Consider the following 19,489-nt stretch of genomic DNA (forward strand, 5'->3'; position numbering starts at 1 on the left):
ACGTAGTGTTTTTTTTCCTTTGACGTCATATGGAATGAATTCTTTAAATGAAATGCTTAAAGAACGCACTCGGTGCACCAAAGTCTATGAACACTCGATAAATGGCTCTTATAGATGAAGGCGATTTTTAGTCTAGCTAGGCCGTGTGACGTAGTGTTTTTTTTTCCCTCTGACGTTATATGGAATTAATTCTTCAAATGAAATGAAAAAAGAACTCGGTATAGTAATGTTTATTAAGCCTCGTTATGTGACTCGCGTTTAAAAAAGGAATGATATCTTGATTTAGATCTAATCTAGATTTTTTAAACTAGATCTAGATTTTTATTACAGTAGGCCTAAATCTAGATCTGGATTTATATTCTAATTAAAATTATTTTAGAGTCTAGATCTAGAATTTCTAGATCTAGTTTAGACTAAAATAGACTAGATTAAGATGTAGAATTTCAATTTCTAAACTTAAAGTGTAAAAAAAAAGTGTAGATTTTCATTTCCAAACGTTTTGATCAATATTGTAATGTTTTAATATACTAAAACTAATCTACTATTTTTTATTAAATTTAAATTTACGGCAAATGAATCTTTGAAACATTATTACTTTTGACCATCGGATGGCTGCCTGGTCGTGCGGTTTGCGCGCTGGACTGTCGTTCAGATTTATGGATGGCCCAGGGTTCAAACCCTGCCCGCTCCCATCCCCCGTCGTCCTGCGGGAGGTTTGGACTAGGAAGTAATTATCTTCAACTCTGAAGGAACATCCGAAACGTGTAAAACATTTTACATCAAAATTAAATCACCTCTTGAATATTATTTGCGAATATGCAGATCCGACAGGGATCCGACTTCGACGGGGGCCGCCTCTGAGTTTGTGTAACACAAACTCTCTTTGTAATCTTGTTAAAAATAGATTCATAGGTTAAACATGAATCTATTTAGATTAGACTCAATCTATTTTTTACTGTTTACTCATTTCATGTTGTGTATAATTCGCTTGATTGTTTGTGGGTGCATTAGATTTGTTGGAGAAAAGTACAGGTGGTCGGTCATTGTGCTGGCCACATGACACCCTCGTTTGAAAAAAAGCTACTCTACCATGAACAGCCTTTTTTTTTAAAATCATAATTGAGGATTTATATAAATTGTAAATTAGATATATTGGTGATTAGTACAAGATAAGGTAATGTTTTTAATAATGTTTTTGGATGGCTGCCTGGTCGTGCGGTTTGCACGCTGGACTGTCGTTCAGATTTATCGATGGTCCCGGGTTCAAACCCTGCCCGCTCCCATCCCCCGTCGTCCTGAGGGAGGTTTGGACTAGGAAGTAATTATCTTCAACTCTGAAGGAACATCCGAAACATGTAAAACATTTTACAACCTAATTTTACAACCTAATCTCCATGATATTTGTTTTTAAAGGAGTAAACATTCCCTTTCAGACCTTATGATGATCTATAGGGCAGATAACGCAAATATCGTGTTTGTGTGGCCCACGGTTAACGAGGGTGTCATGTGGCCAGCACAATGACCGACCACCTGTACTTTTCTCCAACAAATCTAATGCACCCATTAGAGCTGGGTGGTGTTAATGCTTATGGATACTTCCATTCTCTGTAATCCGGACATATAGACAGTTTTGTAAATGTGGAGTGTTTTCAATGTATAAGAATAAGAATCAGCACAAACACACACTCATACTTTGGTGTACAAAATGTTTGAAAAATAAAATGTACGTTACAGATATAATGCGTATAGAATGTTTAATGTAAGAATACATGTCATAGATATAATGCAGAGCTGCCTACAAGTACGAATCTTGCGTAATTTGTACGCAAATCTGTGGCATTTTCTGTGGCATTTTACGTTTCGAGAGACGATCTTTTCCCTTTGCAACTTCTTGTGTGACTAAAGAGGCCAATCCTTGATACACAGCTGCGATCGCAGGTTGGGCATATATAATCACCAGGCGCCGTTGCATTTTCACCCTTCTTTCTGCTTCTGTTGTGTATGACATCTGCAATCTGTGACCCTTCCTTTATGTTCTCTCCCCATGTGGATCTGTCCAGTGCCACCTCTTCCCAGTTGCCAGTGTCGATTTTGAAGCGCTTCATGTCGCGTTTGCATACATCCGTATAACTTAAAAGTGGGCGACCAGCGGCTCTCCTGCCTTCTATTAGATCGCCATACAGGATGTCCTGTGGAAGTCGACCTACTGGCATTCTACGAACGTGGCCAAGCCAGCCAAGGAGTCTGCTGCTGATAACAGAGCGGATGTCCTGGCATCCTGCTCTATGTAGCACTTCCTCATTGGTTATCTTATCTTGCCACCTTATTTTAAAGATTCGCCTTAGGCATCGGAGGTGGAAGACATTCAGCTTTTTTTCCTGCCATGAATAGGTTGACCATGTTTCACTTCCGTACAGCAAGGTGCTCAACACACAGGTCTGGTAGACGGTACGCAAATAGACACGAAAATACGCGATTACAGTTTATAATCTGAGAATACGCATTTCCACCTCTAAATCTAAAAAAAAAAAATGTAATTATAACAAAAAAAAGTAGTTCTTGCTAATCATCAGGTTGTCAATGCCTGGAAATAGATTATTCTTATTAGATCTTTTTTTTTTCGTGCGTGCTGACGCGCGATGATTGAAATGTTTACCAGTACTTACTGATCTATATAAAGCGGAGTTTCTTTCAATGTTTCAGTTTATATGAGGTCTTCAAACTGATTAGGAATTAATTGATTGAAAAGTTTTAATTCATCTAGACTGGATCTAGAACTAGAGATATTTTACGATGTCATGTACCTAAAATAGGATTTACGTAAATCTAGGTTTAGAATAGATCTAGATTATTCTAGAATTAGATATAGATCTACATTATATAGGTTTTGATCGAAATCTAATTCTAGTCTAGATTTTAGATCTAGATGTGACCACAGCCAGGTGTGTACTAGATTTATAACTAATTTAGATCTTTTCAAAAGCAGCAATTAGCCATCCTTAATGGAATCAAAAAAAAAAGGGGGGGGGGAGGTCAAGATTGTACAGGTCTAGATCTATTATTTCACATTCAAGATAGACTTTTTAGAGCCTACAATTTCTTGGGATTTTTAACATACCTTCAAATGCACAAAACCATTCAACTAAATATAAAGCTGCAAACAGATCTTCTATATATATTCTATAACTAGCTTCAATTTATTTTAAACCGCAAATTTCAGGAGAGAGTTCTTATGAAATAAAAGTGAGTAGGGCAGAGATTTTAATACAAGGATTGTTAGTTAGGTTGCCTAATCTAAACTTTTAACCTTACTTCTGTTTCTCTATCTACTTATCCGGAATCAACATTCCACCATCTTGCATGATAAAACGAATTAAACTAATGTTTCCTGACTTGCAGAAGATATATTCTGTGGCAGATCAAAAGCGACTAGTTAGTTAGTTTCCATTACTTATGAAGGCTGAGTGTCTTTGCAAAAGAAAACCTTGAATTAGGCTGACAACAAATATTAAATTCATGATCCCATGCGCCCTTCTTCAACACATCTGTTTGTTTTATAAACAACTTCAAGCATATCAGAAACCATAATAATAAACAGCTTTATCTTACAACAGCTATTCAGCAGACCAATAATCCAGCTTTTATATTAGAAACAAGTTCAATGACCAATTGGGATTATCAGCCTAAAAAAAATCCTTAAAATGTTTTTTATTGGTGATAGTAGATGATGCCAACACTTTCATTGCTAACTCTGCAAAGAATGATCTGAAAGAAAATCGAAATTCTTTCAAAATGTGATAAAATATATTCAGTGTCTAAATTCCTTGTAAAATGTAAAGAAATTGTCTACAAACAAAACTACTTTTATAAAGCTAGATGTCGCTGATCCAGCTAAACATTACACCTGGTTTAATTTCACGTGTAACAAAAATCTTCATTCTTTTGAATGAATTTTCTGTTATCGCTATTGTGGAATGTCGAATACACTAGAGTCATTATAATCGTAAAATCATTGCCAAGTAATAAGAACGGCATCATTCTGACATATTCTAGAAAAGTCTTTGACATAAAACTAAAAAGTAAATATTTTAACAGATGTACACAATGTCTTATATAAATTTATGCTGTGTTTACTTTAGGATTGCTGCATTTCGTGTATGTATGAATTTTAGTCTTTCTTGAGTGTATTTCTATATATTTAGGAAAATGCGCATTTGACAATCAAAATATACATTTCTAGGTCTGGAAAAACGCATTTCCTTTTTGGCATGTAGACTAATAATGTCTAAAGTGTAATGGATGTAATGTCTGCCACAGCGCCAGAAGTAGAAAAGACAGTTCGATGGGCTGTCATCAATCAGTCAACATCAAGGTCAGACCAACCGAGCAGACGCCGCCGAAACGCAATGCGTCACTACTACGTTGATGTGGTGGCGTTGATTGACAAAATACGCTTTCAATGGTTTCTACAACAAGCTAAACAACACTACAACAATTCGATGCAGAGTATTCAAGAGCACTATGCTATGATGTTTAGCGGGGTGAGTTCTCAAATTACTGAAACTCAAGAGTAATTATAACATGCAAAATCTAAAAAATTAAGGTTACAAAGACAGTTTGTGTGGAAACACAACCTCAAAATCGGCCCCCGAAAAAGTCCACCCAGGCAGGTAAAAAAGCAGGTTTAATATTTTCAGAAAGAACATCAGAATGAAATTCTATCAAAGAACAATGACAGAAAAGAATGGAGAAAGAAGGTTGAAAGATTATGTGTTGTGCCCCTGCGGTCTAGCAGACCAAAGGATAGGTGAAAGTGAATGTGAAGTTGGATGTGAACCTGGCCTAATGTCTTATAATGAATATCTAATTGATCTAATTGTTTTGTAAAGGGTCAATCTCTTATTGAAATCCTAAAAACAAAACAAAACAAAAATCCGTGAAAAGAATAATCCCTTTAGTTCAACGTTCCATGGGTACAGCATTGCACTGCAGTTCACGCGATAATATGAAAAATTACTTATTAATTATTGTTTTAAATTATGTCCAACTTATATGCATACTAAATGCTGCACGGAAATCTGTGCTCTAAACTCTCCTCCCAATCACCTCAGTAAGGACCACAACAAGACCCCCATCATAAAAGAGGAGATTTCAAACAAGATCAAAACGGTTATTGGGCCCCACGATGACCTACCGATTACTGTCGAAACTAACAGTAGAATAATCACAAATAAAACTTTTCTTGACAGTAGTAGACAAGTACAGATTTCTTGCTGTTAGATGCTAAGATTACTATCCATAAATGAAGACCGATCTTAAGTAATTCTCTCTTGACCATGCCCAAAGACTAGTCAAACTTTATTTTAGTCTGTCTTGGATTTTAAAAAAATATATTTTATTAATAGAGATAAGCCTTAAGTTTTTTGCTGTTTTGTATTTAATATCCTTTACGTCCCTTCGTACAGGAAACTATATGGTTACTGACTTATTCTGTTTTTTTTTTCTTTTAGCTTGACATGTTTTATAATGGCATCAACCATCCAAATTACACAGTACACATTCGTTTGTGTAAAATATTCGTCTTTCAGGTATTAAATCTAAAATAATAATTAGATAAAAATCGCTTTATGTATATCTACATATATTTTCAAAAACAAAACAAAACAAAAAAAGGCTGAGTGGGTTGAGTTAAATATATCACTGCAATTAATAGCAGTTAACGCAGAGTTGTAATGATAATTTTAAAAAAGTTCCCCTTGCAGACCTTGTTGTCTATAAGGCCACCCCTAACCCTAACACTAATAATATAAAGGTCACTGAGTTTCGTTTCCTGAAATAAGACCTACTATGACAGTATCATCATCGAATTTAATGAGTTTAACTGAGTCATAGATGCTTCTTATGTCATTAGTGTAAAGAGTGTATAGCACAGGAGAAAGTACACAACCTTGTGGAGCACCCGTACATAGTACTCGAGTTGACGATTTAGTGTTACTGACTTTAACATACTGGGGGCGTTGGGTTAAAAAGTTTAGAACCCATGCTTGTAAGTAAGGGCTTAGATTTAAGTTACTCAGTTTGTTTATCATTAGATGTGGCTGTATGGTATTGAAAGCCGAGGAGAAATCTATGAATAGGACTCGTGCATATATTTTGGGTGTATCGAGATGCTTATAACGCTGGTCCAAAAGCAATAGAATGACATCGTCAGTTCCTCTAGCTGCTTTATATGCAAATTGGTGAGGGTCTAGGCTGTTATTGACTTTTGCTACAAGTTGTTTATAAGCTTTTTTTTATTAACCAATATTTAATTAACTTATTTTAAAATTGATTTTTGCTTTGTCAGGCATAAAAAAAACTTCATTAAAAATACTATTAACATAAAATAAAGCAAAATATTTATAAAAATTATCAATCGGTTTCGTTACATATTTTACAAAACTTTGTAACTATACTGATATATTATCGACATAAGATTATAGGGGACTCATAAAATTTAAATAGAAAATTTACTATTACAGCAAGAGCACAATATCATGAAAAAAACACTCTGGGCAGGCAAGTCCACCTACTCCCATTAGAGTATTAAGGAACAAAGACACGAATATAGTGATATACAGAAAGAATACAAAAATGCCGGCTAAAATTATGTTGTTATAAAGCTTATATCAACTCAAACTGTCTGTCTGGTAAAAAGCTTCAACACATCATTTCCCCACAATCTATTTCATATCAAGCTGAAATTTTGTTTAACTAATTAATCTACCTGACAACAATCAGCAAAACAAAAAATGAAAAGAAAATTAATTAACTATTGGTAATTAGTTATATAGTTTTTTATATTGAACACAAAAAAAAAGAAATCGTACTTGACAAATATGGTGGTCTAAGTAGAATTAGTCCCCTTAATTAGGCTTTAGGGTGAACACGTTGTTGCTGTTATTTTATGCTAACACAATAACAGTAACTCAAATACACCATTCTCTCCCCCTTCCTTTCCCTAACTGGTCCAGACAAGTGATAGAATCATAGCTCATTGAGAAAGCTAAAAGCATGATAATGGGCTAAGCTGAAAAAAATGAAAAAAAAATCTTTCTAATTGCACAGAAATTGTCTAGATCTATCACGATTTAGTCGCATGACTACTAAAAACTAATTGATACAGTTACACCTAATATAAGCATTTTTTTTTTAAAGTATGTTTTATGTTGTTGTTTTTTTTTTTGTTTTGTTTTACAAAGATCAACTCCCTCTGTCTGTCTGGCAAAATAATTTGTAAGGTTAAAGATGGGAACGTAACTAAAGCCTTACTTATGATCGAACATACTAGACCATAATAAATTACTTCAATAAGAAAAACATATTTATAAGTTATTTCTCCAACACTCATTCTCAGATCAAGTTTCAACTTACACTAGACATGAATTAATTTTAAAACATATTAATTTATTACTGGTAATTAATTATTTTGTTTAACGCCGATAAAGGGAAATTAATCATTCGGTATTTAAAGTATGTAGGGTTTTGTCAACTTAAAAAGTTGTACAATGTATTTCTCCCACACCCCTTTCACGGATCAAGTTGAAACTATATCAGCACTTTTCTTTGATTTGGATACATCATCTGCATGAAAAGTGGGGAGCTGCTGTGTGGGCGACATCGCTCTAAACTTACCTAACACCAGGCATTCATCTCATTTCTATAAGATTACCCACAGTAGCTTCACAACTAATGGAGTCTATACATTGATAATTAAATCTTTTGTTTGATATTGAATTAAGGAAATACCTTCTACATTGTTAGGATATATTCTTATATGTGCGGAGTTCTTCCTTTTAGATAAGCTGTTTTTTTTCTTAGGATTATTATTTTTTTTTGCTTTTTAATTAAATGAATAACATTAACATATTTTCTTCCCCAGAAACCCAATGCTTCAATTTTTATTGACAAGTACGCTTCGGATGATAAATTGTACAGCCCCCAGGCTCTTAAAGCTCTCGAAAATTTTTTTGTTGGAGTTGGCCGTGAAATCGTCGGCTTTTACGATCACGTGATACTGTTTACTGGGTAAGACCTTTACGATCACGTTATACTGTTTACTGGGTAAGAATTTTCCTAGTATTTATTTAAGAGGGGAGAGAATAGGGGTGTCAAATGTAATGCATACGTCGCTTCAGTTTGTTTAAGGTTAAAGATGAGAACCGAACTAAAGCCTTACTTATGGTCGAACGTAATCCGAACTTTTATACCGCTAAATGTTAACCCAACGTAACGAATGGTTCTTACCAGGGGCGTCACTAAATGGGTGCGTTTCGTACCGGGTGACGCCGACTCTAGTAAAGCCACTAGTCATTAAGAAAGAAAATGAAGCTTCGCAGCATTGCAAATTTTAATGGAAAAAAAAAAGAAGTTGGTGTGATGTCATAAGGCTACTGTTTGTCACACGACAATGTGCCGACATCCACAGAACAGGGCTGACTCCAATGCGATTTAACTATTTTGACTTTTATAATTTGTCAGATGGATTGAACCAGGCTGTGAAAGTATGCAAGATTTAAAGACTTATTTTTTTTGTCGAGCTTCGATGAAAATTTTAAACTGTCAAACTTTGCACTCCTTTTAACACCTATTGTGCATTTGAAGAATAATGTTATGACCCTGCCGTGTACACTGCCATCATAGAGAGAGCGTGCTCTGGCTCGTGCACTGCTCGAGACGAGACTTTGGATGTGGCATTAGAGAGACAGCGAAGTTCCACCCAAGTTCCAGGCAAGAGAAGTAACTGTGCTAAAGGCAGCCGTTGTAAATGTTTGCAATAACATTTAAATAAACACCGTTCCTAATTTAGTTACCTCCTCGAAAATTTATAAATTATGTTATTTTAATGAATAGAGAACATTACGAATCTGTTTATTTAGAGATGTTTAATATGGAATGTATATGCATGGCAGGGTGTAAGGGGGGGGGGGGGCAGGTGAGGCTATAGCCCATGGCCTTCACAAAAAAGGGTCTTCCACAAAAGAAATAAAAATGTATCCAAAACTCGACAGGACACAAACTTTCGGCTTATTTTTCCTAAAAATTGATATATTTTTTTTACCGCTGACAAAAATTTTTGATTAAGAAGTGAATGTTTGTAGCATTCTCAAAAAAAGTAACTACAGTTCCGGATTTAAGACAGTGGCTTCACCTCCCGAAAAATGTGCATGTCTAAAATATGCATATTAATATTTTTAAATTAGAAATGGAGATTACATTTAAAAGAAGTCTATTTCTTTCTTCTAAAATAAAGCCTGCTTTTAGATACAAGTATTTTCATTCATAAGTATATTGTAAATAAAGCTTTCTAAAAATTGAAGGGGGCTCCACAAAAGTCTTACGCCAGGGGCTTCGTATACATACATCCTGCGTTGTGTATTTGTGTGTGCCAAAGTAATGATTACAAAAGGTGTGCTAATGTTTGCGATTACGGGTTTCTGATAAAACCACAAGATAATCTGTCAAAATTGATGTCAATATGTGTTAGGTGTGATATTTGATTTAAAAAAACAGGAATGAAGAAACATGAGACAGTACAGACGTTTTTCTGTAAACATCTATATTTAAGTTTTATTTATGGCTTTTGTTAATAAAAGTTACATAAAGTTGTATTTAATTAATCAAAACGTTTTTTTTTTTCAAATTTATTTTATGCTTTATTTCAACAAGTTAATTAGAGATTAGAGAAACGAAACGTACCCGAACCGAACAAACTCAACCCGAAACTTACTTACGACTAAACCGAACCGAACCTGAACTTTAAAACAGATTGGTACGAACCGAACAGAAAAAGACGTCCTTACCTTAACCGAACGAATCTAGTTTTTTTAATAGTCTTGTAAAATAAATAAAAAAATAAAAAATAAAAATAATAATGTGCTTAAAATATATGAATATGCAACTTTTACTACAAGAACAAGGCGTGTTAATATAAAATAGAAATGGAACTTATCATTATAAATGTGCTATACATACATAACAGCTATTGCTGGCACATTTTTTAAAATTTTGTCTGGACTTTTTTTGGTGGGAGTGAGGTACCTGCGAGGTTTCCTTGCTTCCTTTAGGCGTTTAGTTATTACAACACGTAACTGCTGATAATGTATATGTGTGTGGCCAAATCTTTGTTTACAACTTAGTTGAAGTTGTAGCTGTCTCAGAAGAGATTCTTGATGTAAGTTTGTCAGGCTCGTTAGCGTAAGTTAAAGCTTATGTGGGAGTTCTTGTGTGACGCTACAAATTGAGAATATTTGGAATATGCTACTTAAGACGAAGACTGGTCTTGCTATTAGAATGTCTGCAACTAGTTACACAGCGTTTTAATGCGACAAATGCAAAAACGTTAATAATAAATAGTTACTCTTTCAGACCTTGAGGTATATAGGGCAGATGACATGTGTGTCATCTGTTTCTGTGGCCTACGGTTAACGAGGGTGTTATGTGGCCAGCACAACGACCAACCGCTTTTAAAGTTCCAAAACTAATATCAGGTACCCATTAGAGTTGGGTGGAATCAGAGGCACCCAAAGGTAAGAAATTAATATTCCCAGTCTTCTTCATGATTCCAACCCGGATTTACTAGTTCGGGTCAAGCGCTTTACCGAGCAGCCGCCGCTCCTCAAAAAGTTAAATGGCTTGGTAGAGACTAATGTTAAGACAGACGGCGGATTTAAAATATTGACCAAAGAATATACTTTATATGTATTTGTAAATAATTTATTTGTAAATATTTTATTTGTAAATATCTTAAAACTTTGTAGAGTTGTACAACAATGAACGTCTCATCACAACCAAAACTACTATAGGACTTTTACAATGAACATTCTTCTCTGCCATAACTACTATAGGACTTTTACAATGAACATTCTTCTCTGCCGTAGCTACTATAATACTTTTACAATGAACATTCTTCTCTGCCATAACTACTATAGGACTTTTACAATGAACATTCTTCTCTGCCATAACTACTATAGGACTTTTACAATGAACATTCTTCTCTGCCATAACTACTATAGGACTTTTACAATCAACATTCTTATCTGCCATTACTACTATAGGACTTTTACAATGAACATTCTTCTCTGCCGTAGCTACTATAATACTTTTACAATGAACATTCTTCTCTGCCATAACTACTATAGGACTTTTACAATGAACATTCTTCTCTGCCATAACTACTATAGGACTTTTACATTGAACATTCTTTTCTGCCATAACTACTATAGGACTTTTACAATGAACATTCTTCTCTACCATAGCTACTATAGGACTTTTACAATGAACATTCTTCTATGCCATAACTACTATAGGACTTTTACAATGAACATTATTCTCTGCCATAACTACTATAGCACTTTTACAATGAACATTCTTCTCTGCCATAACAACTATAGAACTTTTAGAATGAACATTCTTCTCTGCCATAACTACTATAGGACTCTTACAATGAACATCTCATGGGAGACGATTTCAGTTATCAAATGACTATGAATCCATAAATTACAATATCTCTCAATATATAGTTTTTATGTAATTTAAACTAAAATGATTCAATGTTTTATCATTGCATGTGATTCCTTCGTCACTATCCAAACTTTGTCTTTCTTGCTGGTCTATGGCTATTAAACAACAAGCACGATAGAGTCGTTTTCAGATGAATGAAGAATAAAAGCGTATCCATTTGTATGTTGCAGCTATGACCTCTTCAAATACGACAATTCTGGCAATAAAATTTACACATATGCAGGTAAGTAAGTACCTACAATAAGTACTACTTGTGATGATTATGTTTGTATATAGGATTGTAAACAGCAGTTACTACAGTCGTTATTAAAAGATTTAAGGAATTCTATGTTTATTTATTATTTATACTATTTTTTCATTGGTTCATTGGTTGGGACAGAGTGACGGCACTTAAGTTTTGTTATTGGTTGTTGTTAGAGGCCTGAGTTATGGAGCCTAGTTGTGCGATATGAGTAATATTGAAGTCAGTTTTATAATTATATATATAGTTAACGTTTGATGCGTTGTCTTCAGCTACAGATACCCCGATTACTTTTATTAAAGTAATATTTTTGTTGTTAATTAATCTCTGGCGTCTCTTGAATTATTGAAAGAAGTACTAGTACCTTCTGTGTCAAGTATAATCCCAGTAAGGAGTTCACAACAATCAAAACACTACTATTCAAATCTCAAATTAAGATATTATGATTGCAAAGCTTATACTCTCAGTACCAAATTGTCTGACTATGTGGAATCTAGTACACGCTATTTTTGTTCCTAGTGTCTTCTTAAACCTTCTCCTTGATACCCCTCCCTACCTCTAACGTTCGAATAAGTCTGCAAGTGTGACATTTATGTTCTAAAAGCGAAATTTCATCTTCCTTTAGGTAGCACTTATGTGGGAACAATGTGTCGAACTGATGGGACTAGCTGTGCAGTAATAGAAGATCACAGAGGACCTGATATAAGAATAATTGCACATGAACTAGGACATAGGTAATCATTTATTAAACAGAACATGGTATTTATTTGTTTTATATAATTTTATTATTCCTTTCTTTACTCTATTTAATAGACAGGTTAGTAAAATGTAATAAAATTATCTCATAGTCCATGACATTACAAATATCGATTGGAATAAAGTAACCAATAATTAAATTAATTTAAAAAAAAAGTTCCCCTTTCAGACCTTGTGGTCTATAGGGCATTTTATGTAAAATTCATCTGTTTCTGTGGCCTACGGTTAACAAGGGTGTCATGTGGCCATTAAAACGACCAACCGCCTTTAACTTTACCCAACTAATATCAAGCACCCAAAAGAGGTATGTGGACTCAGAGTCGCCCAAAGATCCCGAAATTAAAATCCAAGTCTTTACTAGGCTGTGTAAAAAAATCATACTTATCCGTGCGACTATTTAAAAGATCTTTATATCAATGAGTCCGTTGATAAGTGGATTTTTCGTAAATATTTTAGAGCTATTCTGGTAGCCTTAACAAAGATAGCCCATCTTTCTCACCCCTCACCTTATCTTTCCCAACTGGTTCTGTGAAGTGCTAGGATCATCGAGCATATAGATAGCTAAAAGTATGAATTTTAAAAAAAAATTTCCAACCGTATAAATAAACTCTCTTAACCCTTAAAACGCGTGTGGTAGTTTAGCCTCTAAACAACGCAATTGTAATTAAAACAGCTCAGCATTTTAAGGGTTAAATAAACTCTCTTAAATAAACAATAAAATACTTACTTTTTTGGGGGGAACAAAGAAATCAACAGCTTGTTATATTTTTATAATAGTATGCTGTTTAGAATTGAAGTCTATTAGCTTCACCTCGACTAACTTTAAGCTTAAAATCAGTAATAGCTTATCTCCTTTTTACAAAGCTGATATTCACTCACTCTGTCTTTCTGTTTGGTACAAAAGTTTGAGCATGTTTTTCTCCAATTACTCATTCTCGAAACTGGTTGAAACATTACACAATTATTTATTTAACCTAACAACTCACGAGTCAGTAAAAAAAAATTAATCAATTATTAAACTATTATTCGTGAAGAATTTTTTATAAAAGATGGAGATGTGGATGTATGTATAGATTTAATCCCCTCATTACGTTATGACCTGCAATTCTTCTCTTTCACTTCTAGTATCATGTTAACATTTTGCTTAATTGTTCAATGTAGTGTTCAATTGTTTAATAACCAATTAGTTAATCAATTAGCACTAATTAATTATTTTTATATAGCTGAAAGGGAGTTAAATCCTTCCATTTTCAGATGAATGTCAGTAATTAACGGTTTTTTCTCCTTATATAACACTTTTTTAAATATTTTTTTTTCATTTGCTTATTTATAAATGTTATATTACGACTCTTGTCTGTCTGCCTGTCCGTCTGTTACACAGTGTTCTACAGTTTATTGCTCCCACTTTCCATTCCCGGATCAAGTTCAATATTTACACAATTATTCATTGTACCAAACTCTGACGATACGGAATTTACATGCGATACTTTATATGAGTTTTTCCAGCAAGGGTTATTTATTTTTAAGTCTTTCCATCATTTTCTTGTCCACCCATAACTAGATTCTTTTATAATTTATCTCCCGTCGTCTGGACAAAGGTAGTGGCTTTAACTGGTCAAAACTCGACTTAAAAGATAAACTAGCTTCTCTAGGTAGGACGTAATCATCTTCTTTTTTGAAGTAACGTCTGTATTATATAAGATAAGATAGGGTTAAGTTTTAATTATTGGCCGCTGGACGGGTGACCAACGACAAAATAGCGCTGCAGCAGTGCTACGCACAGAAACTTAATAACCATTCACACGTTCCCCCCTCCCCATATAAGATACGCACCGCCCTAAGAATAGTGTTGCACAGGCTTGACAGAGGCATATTTGTTTTAAGTCCCTACTCAAACGGTTGACAATGAATATAGACCGTAAATCTGACCTGACGCCTGACATCTCGGATGTATAGATACATGTGAAAAAATTACCTAGCTTTCTTCCCTACCCGTTCAACAAAAAGTCCCATCTATATATAAGGAGAGACCAAAGCATTTTAAGATAGGCCAACTAACACTTACAACCAAACAGTCTCTTCTGATTTTTGATATTTGATTAGGGACAAACGGGTGAGTGTACATATTTTTACTTGTTTTATTTGATAGGAATGTGTATGTGTACTCAACCACGTTTCCCGTGATCGCATTATTATATTTTTACTTTATTATGTATGTGTATTATTTTATCTCGATGCTATATCTTCATAAGGTATTGAAACCATAATGATCTATTCCTTCATTATATTTCATTTGCTATATTTTACCCATTTTTGAATCTTAGTAATTAATGTCAACGATAACTTTTCGTGACTCTAATTGCTATCTAAGAGCTTACTTCACCGTGATCTAAACCCAATGAGCGCACATGGAATGTATTAATTTACATGTCTAATGTGTCCTTCATAATGTACATTACACCTCACACCTTTAAGGAACTTATGGTTCTTGGATAGTATGGTTTTGATTTATCATATCAACCTTATCATTGTAGCTTGACCCCTAGCATTTTATTTTCATCTTATCCTTAGATTTAGTGTACTATGCTCATTCCCAATTTTGCTATAACTGATTACTTGTCGACGTAATCATATTTCATGGATGAACCTTGACTAGTATTAGCCTACATTGTATGATATCACATGTATTATGGTTATTGTTGTTTATAATTGAGTGTTGTGTGTTTAAGGATTTCATGCCTAATTGTTTTAAATGCCTAATTGGGATTAATACCAATCTCTGCATCTACATGATTGCAAGGCGTATGAGAATCTCTACTCAATGCTTTTAGGAGGTTCCTAATTGTCTATCAATCCCCAGTCTGGTTGATGTAACTGGTTGCTGTAAATGGTTGCTGGTAACGAATTGTCAACGTAGACCCGCATTTGCCTACATCTGCCAGATCTTCCCGCAAAGCTGTGACCGAGCCAACCACACCAGATACACCCAGCCCATTATATACCTGTCATCAAAAAGGCATTGCTTACTGTTCCTGGTCATAGAATATTGTTCAGTGTCCACAGTGCCTACTGCCCAGTATCATCTGCTCAGTATCCGGCCCAAGTTGTCCACTCCCCAATAGCTACTACCCACTGCCGAATGCTAAGAGCAACCTTCGCTAAAGAAAATAAACTGGTGTGAATTAGTACGAGCTAGAGACCACAGCTGAGAGATCACTCTACGATAACTATTGCAGACTTAGACAGCAGCACCAACTTTCTCTACTGCTAAACAGGTAGCGGCCTAACCATAGGAACAGCTTGTCTACAGCACTGAAGACATCCCGAGACGACGTCCTAAGATAGAAACAGATGACTAATTTTTCCAGCTAAGAAATATAATAAGTAGACAAGTCATAGGAACTGTCTCATTCACTCAATAATTAACAATCTATGATGAGCAATTATTGTATACATTAATGCATTTATTTCATTTCTCAGTTATATTTTTTTCTTCATCATTTTATCTATTGTAAACTTATATTCCTTAAATCTTTTTAATTTATAACTTTAATACACTGGTCTTTTCTTACTGTTAGTTGCGGTGTGCCTGTTAAAATATTTTGCATATGTGAGCGGGATAAATACTTTCAATTACCCCTAGACTTTAATAAGCGAACAAACAATAATCATTAAAACATCTCGTCACACCATAGACTATATATATATATATATATATATATATATATATATATATATATATATATATATATATATATATATATATATATATATATATATATATATATATATATATATATATATATACAGGACTGCCAACACTATGGGTAACTAAGCATAAGTTTCGTTCAACTTCTAAATGTGAGCCGATGTACTTCCGGTATAAACTCATTTTACGACATTTACGATGTTTGAATGATGCTGCCAGCTTGGATAATTTTTTTTTTCTCTTTTCATCACAATTGACAATAACTTTTTACATTGTATACTAATTAGTATGAGTTGAATAAGCGATAAACTGAAGAGTCAATACACTTTCGAGGGTGTCATTTTTTACCTATATACTTTACCAACTTTTATTTACATCTATACCTATTTTAAAAATTTATTTAGAGTTTTGTTTCCAGATAGTATGCATTATATATTTATATATTAATGGAGAATTAACCATTAAAAATTAAAAGCAATAATATATTTATGACTAAATGAAAAATATGCCTAAAAGTTTTGGCTCTGCAAATTATTATTATTTTAACTAAATAAAATCCTAAATAACATTCAATTCTTCTAAACATAAATTAGCCAATGTTGTGGCTATGCGAGAATACAGACAATTATTATGGAGTGTATGATTGTGTGTACTGGATCATTTTTAAAGGATTGTTGGCATGAGCAATGCGTATAAATGGACTTAGAAAACAGTACATTTGAAAATAAAGTGAATAGAAGTAATAATGAAAATTTAAAAAAAATCTATCTTATCTTTTATAATACAAAAGTTACTTCAAAAAAGTGGATGATTACGTAAAATAAGAGTTATTTATTACCCTTTAAGCTGTATTTATTTTAATTCATCAGGAGATCAAAAGCATGTAGATATTTGTTAATTTAAATATGGTTTATGTTGTTTATAAAAGGATATTCAAATTAGGGCCTACTTCATAATATTAATAATGTTATACCATAAAGCTATAATAAGTAGTATTAGAATGTCGTCATCATCATCATATGTTGTACAATCTGGCTTATGTTGTGAAGACAATTATGATTAGATCTCTAAGGTAAACAAACAAACTGATGTTTAGCCTTCGATGACAAGGTTTAGGCCTATCGTTAATCATTTTGATCTAATTAGTGGTGGATTTACTTATTGTATATTACACATAGGCCTAATATAGGACTATTTTTCAACTTATAAACGAAATTTCCATTCATAATTCGGTGTAAAAGTGGTGATTAAAATCTTTAGTGATGGTTTCTTTATATAGTAAACTAATTCACCGGAAGTCATTCTACTAACACTACCCTGAAACCAAGGACGCCTCGGTGTACTTATTTAATTGAAAAATATAGGCGTGGTGCGCACAGTTGGCAGTCCTGTATATATATATAGTCTATGGTCACACTTATAAAACATGAATCAATAAAGACATTACCTATCAATAAATTAATAATAATTATTATTATAGCTATAATATAGCACTACTTTCATGATTATAGCATGCTCAGAGCGCTATGGTCAAATCTCATTTGTTGATTAGTTGGGGAGGGGGTATCTGGGAAGAAAATTTGTCCGTGCTGCCTTGAAACTCTGAGTAAACAGAATTCTGCTCGAGTCGGGTGTTGAACCTCGAGCCCCCCCCCCCTTCATAGTTCAAACGTATTTAGCCTCTCGATCACACTACCCCTATTTCGAAATACCTTAGCGGTAAAATTTTGTTAATATCACATATTGATGAAACTACAAAAAAATCAAACAAAGCATTAGGATTTATTAAAAGAAATTTCTATAAATCAAATAAGAACACAAAACTAAAATGTTATTTAACCTTGTTTAGGCCAATAATAGAATATGCATCCTCCGTGTGGGACCCCTCAACTCAAGAAAACATTAAGAAACTGGAACAGACACAAAATAGAGCAGTGAGATTCATAACAAACGAATATTCACATTTGACTAGAGTAACACCTTTAGTAAAATCACTAAATTTAGAAAGCCTTCAGGACAGAAGGCTCAAAAGTAAAGTAGCAATCATACATAAAACACTGAACCATAATCTTAAAATACAAAAACAAAATTTAATAAAATACTATGAAAGACACAAAGATAAAGGCACATTCCTCGTCCCATATGCTAGGACAAATTTGTACAAATACTCCTTCTTCCCTAGTGCTATTAGAGCATGGAATGGGTTGCCTGAGCTAGCCAGGAAAACCAGTGACTTGGCAGAATTTAAGTCATTGGTTAATATGCATGACTAAATGCATGACGCGTAGGACGTAATCATCTTCTTTCTTGAAGTAACGTCTGAATTATATAAGATAAGATATCCAAAGGTGATAAGAGTTGTGCATTATTAATAAATTTAAATGTAAATAAGAGTTGTTTCCGTTAGATAAGATCTTTGAAAATGTATTGTTTAAACATGGGATGACAATACCTTCTACAGCCTTTCAGCCAAGCACGACGGGGATGGCAATGACTGCTCTAATTCTGACAGATACATTATGAACAACGGCCTCAACAGAAAACAAACTCCGGAAACAAAATTTAATCCATGGCGATTCTCTACCTGTAGCGTCAAATACTTTACAAAATTTTTGACTGAGAATCCTAGCAACAGGTTGGTTACTTGATCTTTATTGTATGATATTTGAACGGCCACTTGTAGACAAAAAAAGCCTTAGTCTTATTACTTTTGTGTTGTCTGTGCTCCTGTCAGGTTTGGTAAATATTATACTTTAAACGGCTACTTAAAACGAACATATTAATGTTAAGTTTTGAAAGTAAGAAAAAAAAACTGGTTTATGTTGGGTGTGGGTTTGAGTCTAAAAATTGCTAGTCTGTAAGCTGCAAAAAATAAATAAATATCATTCATTTTGTAAACAAGAACGAACTGAACATACGGGAATTTGGGCAAATGTCCAGTTGGCAGCATCCAGTGGGTTTGTGGGGATGGGGGCGCAGAATGGATTATATTAAAGGAAAGTAAGCCCATAAACTATAAAATAGTTTTCTATTCTTTGTATCTATGGAAAAGGTGGGGGGGGAGTACGTCAATGGAAATCGCCATTTGATCGACTTCCCGCCCCTTCCTCCCTGTAGCGTTGGGATAATGTGTAGAAAATTTTAAAATTATTTTAAATAATTCATACTAATTATTTATATTATAACCATCTTGTACATGAAGTCATACCACCACTGAAGTA

The 19,489-nt window shown here is 33.9% G+C and overlaps 1 protein-coding gene across 3 annotated transcripts in view; it reads left to right on the forward strand.

Annotated features, from left to right (window-relative positions):
• The window catches only part of LOC106073845 (A disintegrin and metalloproteinase with thrombospondin motifs 7-like), a 50,864-nt gene that overhangs the window by 13,671 nt on the left and 17,704 nt on the right, over positions 1 to 19,489 (forward strand). For all 3 annotated transcript variants that reach the window (XM_056033817.1, XM_056033816.1, XM_056033819.1), the window contains exons 6-11: positions 4,318 to 4,541; positions 5,511 to 5,588; positions 7,922 to 8,067; positions 11,733 to 11,785; positions 12,429 to 12,537; positions 18,730 to 18,903. In XM_056033817.1, coding sequence (XP_055889792.1) covers positions 4,318 to 4,541; positions 5,511 to 5,588; positions 7,922 to 8,067; positions 11,733 to 11,785; positions 12,429 to 12,537; positions 18,730 to 18,903 — 784 coding nt within the window. The remainder of the gene's footprint in view (positions 1 to 4,317; positions 4,542 to 5,510; positions 5,589 to 7,921; positions 8,068 to 11,732; positions 11,786 to 12,428; positions 12,538 to 18,729; positions 18,904 to 19,489) is intronic.

This window comes from Biomphalaria glabrata, chromosome 6 (genome assembly GCF_947242115.1).
Source record: "Biomphalaria glabrata chromosome 6, xgBioGlab47.1, whole genome shotgun sequence".
In the NCBI taxonomy this organism is placed as follows: Eukaryota; Metazoa; Mollusca; class Gastropoda; family Planorbidae; genus Biomphalaria; species Biomphalaria glabrata.